Consider the following 4,541-nt stretch of genomic DNA (forward strand, 5'->3'; position numbering starts at 1 on the left):
AGTGCATCCTGCGGCCTAGATTCATTCTGGTTGCTTTGTCTAAAACGACGCCGTACTTCTTTACCCAAAACAACGTTGTTTCAGGCTTCCATTTTAACATTGATGTTTACATGCAAGAGAAGGATAAGCTTCATAGATATTTACATAAACTCCCATCTCGTTTTAATGTAACAATTCAAAAGAAGTTGGGCTTATGGTTCCTAACATGCTGGTTTATTGATGATAGTTGGGGATTGAAAAAGATGATTAGTTTATTGGGAACATACAAAGATGAAGTTGTCTTTGAAATTGTGAAGTCTTGTCTTGTAAATTGGCACATAGACAAAAAATTATGCTCTATGGAAAGAGTAGGATATTTTGATGCATTAGAAAGTGAGGAATTTATTGAGAATATTAACAACTGGTTCAATGAACGAGGTTCACTTCCTTTTATTGGGTATTTTTGGTCGATTTCTCGTTTGTTAAATGAATTTGATAATGATATCAATTTTAATGCATTGAACAGAATTTCGCGAAATGATATTTCAAGTAAAGCGTTGAAGCTTTGGGACTACATGATGTCATCAAATGTAAATAAGTTCCAATATGCAGTAGAAAAAGCTCTGTCCATGGGAAAAACAGTAACTTCCAAAAGTGTTCCCTTATCAAAGTGGTTATCAAAGTGGTTCAATGTCGATCTGCTTGAGTGGGTAATGGGATGCAAAAAACCATTTTGTGAACTGGAGCATATAGATCCTGATTTCAAGTCTATAAATTTTATTAAAGACGATTGGGACAAGGCAACTTTACTATACAACAGTTGGAAAGTGTTACAAGATTTGAGAAAAGAAGCTTGTAACTTGTTAGATCCTAAACATAAAACTGCAAATGTGTATTTCCCAATGTTTTGTGACATTTTTTCGAAAATGATTCAATTGGGAAAAAGTGAAAATCATTTCTACTATTGCATGGCATCATGTTTTAGAAAATATTGGGACAATTCTAACTTGATTTTAGTAATTACAGTAATTTTGGATCCACGACTCAAAATGGATATTGTAGAACATTTCTACAAGGAGATTTATGGTAATGATGAAGATACATACCTTAAGAAAACTATTGACGATGTCACTAATATTTTCAATAAATATGCGAAGGGCCCCAACAATTCTAAATCATCATCATCTTCGAACAATGGTGCTGGTAATTCTTCAAGTACTTCGTCAAAAATGCTAGATATCATGGGGAGATCATTTGCATCTTCTCAACATGTCAATGATATTGCTACACCGGAATCAGAACTCAACCACTATTTGAGAGACTCTAAGCATCCTCGAGGTGAAGTGTTTGATATACTGCAATGGTGGTGTGTCAATTCTCCAACTTATCCAACATTAGCTAAGATTACACGTGATTTCTTGTCAATACCTATGTCTGCTACTTGTACTTATTTAGATTATTCATTGTTAGGTGAAATTAAGGATATTTATCGTTGTAGTTCTCTTCATGATGACCTCAAACAGGCTTTAGCATGTACAAAAGTTTGGTTGAATAGCCATGTAAATAAATAATAAAGTTGTTGAAATAAAATATATGTTCTCATTTTTTTTTTTTCCAGTTACTTAACTTTGTCCTTTTAATCAATGTTCTGAAATCTAGACCGAACTAACCAGTCTGATTAGGTTTCGTCAACAACTCCAGTTCATTAAGGATTAAAACGCGGTATTTTCATTTGAACCATTTTTTACCGCTTTTGGACTAGTGGTATACTATCAAACCGCTAGTCCAAATGTGAGTGTTTTAAAATGCAAAATCCCTAACTTTTTTGCTTTAGCCTTCGTTTCTTCAATTTGCACTCATCTTTCATCAATCATCACTGATTCTCCATTCCTCTTTGATCTATGTTCATCATCTTCGTTCATCTTCAATCAATCATCACTGTTGCACTTAGTCGGCCACTAGCTGTTGTATACTCCTTGATCGCGTTCTTCACTTCTTCTTCCTTCTAATTTTTTGTTTCATTTTTGTTGGTTTTCTCAGTAATGGTAGTGAAGGGATATGATTGTTTTGTTCTGAAATTTGGTTTTTAGCTTTGATTGTGGTTTGGGTTTGCATTTTAGGTGGTGGATAATTGAGGTTTGATTGTGGTTGGGTTTGCATTTTGCCTTTGATTGTGGTTTGGGTGAACAAGTTTATGATTCGGTGAGAAGAGAAGAGAATATGGAAGAAGTTAAGAAAGAAAGAGAAGAGGACGGGGAGAAAGAGAGAGAAAAAAAAAAAGATAAGGTGACAAGTGAGAATTGAGAAGAAGAAAGAGGAATGAGGTGACAAGCGATATATATGTTTTTTCTGACGTCTTGGTCTGATCGATTGGACCACTCAGACCAAAAATTGACCAACTAGTCGAGTCCCCTCCGATCAGGGTTTTAAAGCATTGTTTTTAATACGAGTAAACATTGAGCTAAAATTAAAACAAGGGATCAATGAAAAATATTAATTTCTTAAATTTTATCTTAATTTTCCATCTTTTAACTCTTGTCTTTTATATCTTTATAATTGAAATTTTCATCCTAAGTCATATATATATTCTAACATTATCATTTTATCTCATATATTTATATGAAGGAGAAACCCATATAAAGAGGTATAGATTGACCTATGGTTTAAAAAAAAAAAAAAAAAAAAAAAAAAAAAAAAAAAAAAAAAAAACCTGCAAAAGAAGGAAAATAGAGTTATTATATGTATTGAATCTCATTAACTTTCTAATTAGTCTTGTTATAAAATATTTTCGCATTAATTTCAAAATCATCCTTGGTAATGGAAATTTTCTCTCGTTTTTTGTTGTTCTAATTCACTTACAAAAGTCCTTCAAAATCACATAACAGATGGAGCCATTGCAAGAGCAAGTGGTAGAGTCAGGAATTCAATTGACAAGAGGCAAGATCACATAATGGCATCATTTAAAATTTTCAACTCCAGGATGTTTACATTTAAAATTATTTTTCAACACTCGTTTATTAAAAAAAAAAAAAAGTCAATTCACAATTAAATTTAAAATTTTCAGAGTCTTACTTCACATAAATTTTATTATTTTCACCTAAAATTAAAAAGATTAATGCTTGATTGAATGATAAATATAACTAAAACTAAAAATAATGTTTAAATCAGGAGATTATAATAATAATAATAAAAAAAATCCTTTCTAAAATTTAGTAATATGTGTACTCTTTAAAATGGGTGTGTATAATATAACGATTATTTGGTCTTTTTTTTTTTTTTTTTTAAATGTACCTAATTAATTTTTTATATAAAACTCGATATACCTTTCTTGACTTGATGATTTGGAAAATATTAAAGTTTTTAGAAGTATTTTAGAAATTATTTATTTTAATAAAATTCAATCTAAATTTAACTCAAATGACATGCTCAAACTTTAACCGATAAAGGCAAATTAATTCTACTCAAACTTTCAATTTTCAATCTGATAAAGTTTGATTCTGCCTAGCTTTCAATAAACTCTTCTGTTTTTATTGTTGTTATGGGCAATGGGAATGAATGCATCAAAACAGAGGTAAATATGTAAAGAAACCCATGTTGTAAAGAAAAGCCCAACCAACAATGGGAGCGGCCCAAAATAAAGTAAATTGTAAGCCCAAAGCAAACCTAACCTAGCCTAGGAACTAAAAGGTAACTAATGAGTCAGCGCTAGGCTTGATGACCTAAGACTTTCATGATGCATTAAAGGGTGTTTGGTTGGAGGGTATTTGACATTACTTCAATAATATCATTTTATATTGCTTACATTACGATATTTGGTTATTAAGTAATAAAAGATTTTGGTAATCCTCCAAAATCAATAGTAATTACTATTAGTTATATATGTGGTAATCTGAATACTATATTTTTTCTTAAGTATTCTAAGATTATTTGGTAATCTTAATTTTGTTACAATTTTACCCCTAACTAATAAAAATTTTGGACAATAATGTCTTTATTCTAAAAACAATTTTCAAGAATATTCATTAGCTATTTTATCCTTATACACAAGATTTTTAGGATACCCTTGAATTTGAACAAAATTAACCAAGATAGATGGCCGATCTGGCCACCACCGCTAAGCATCGGAATGGTGCATGACCAATCGGATTTAGCCGGTCGTGCATCAATCTGGTTATAAATTTGGTCGGAAATGGCCAGAATGGATCTAGCAATTTCCAACCAGATCCACTACCATCTGGCTATTTCCAACCTCTCGTTTGGCTGAAAACAACTAGATTAACACACAGTCGGCCATATCCAATTAGTCGTGCCCAGTTCAAGCCACGACAGTGGTGGTCAACAGCTGACCATTTGTCTTGGGTAATTTGGTTCAAGTTCAAGGATAATAATGTCCTAAAAAGCTTGTGTATAAGAATAAAATAGTTTATAAATATTCTTGTAAATTGTTTTTAGAATAAAGGCATTACTGTCCAAATTTTTTATTAGTTATGGGTAAAATTGTAACAAAATTAAGATTACCAAGTAATCTTAGAATGCCTATGAAAATGATAGTATTCAAATTA

The 4,541-nt window shown here is 31.3% G+C and overlaps 1 protein-coding gene across 1 annotated transcript; it reads left to right on the top strand.

The window, feature by feature from the left end:
• The first annotated feature begins 338 nt into the window (after positions 1-338).
• On the top strand, positions 339-1,550 carry LOC116106869 (zinc finger BED domain-containing protein RICESLEEPER 1-like). The gene has a single exon (XM_031393163.1). It carries the CDS (start codon positions 339-341, stop codon positions 1,548-1,550), a length of 1,212 nt encoding a protein of 403 aa, XP_031249023.1.
• Positions 1,551-4,541: the final 2,991 nt, after the last annotated feature.

This window comes from Pistacia vera, unplaced genomic scaffold (genome assembly GCF_008641045.1).
Source record: "Pistacia vera cultivar Batoury unplaced genomic scaffold, PisVer_v2 Contig524, whole genome shotgun sequence".
Taxonomy (NCBI): Eukaryota; Viridiplantae; Streptophyta; class Magnoliopsida; order Sapindales; family Anacardiaceae; genus Pistacia; species Pistacia vera.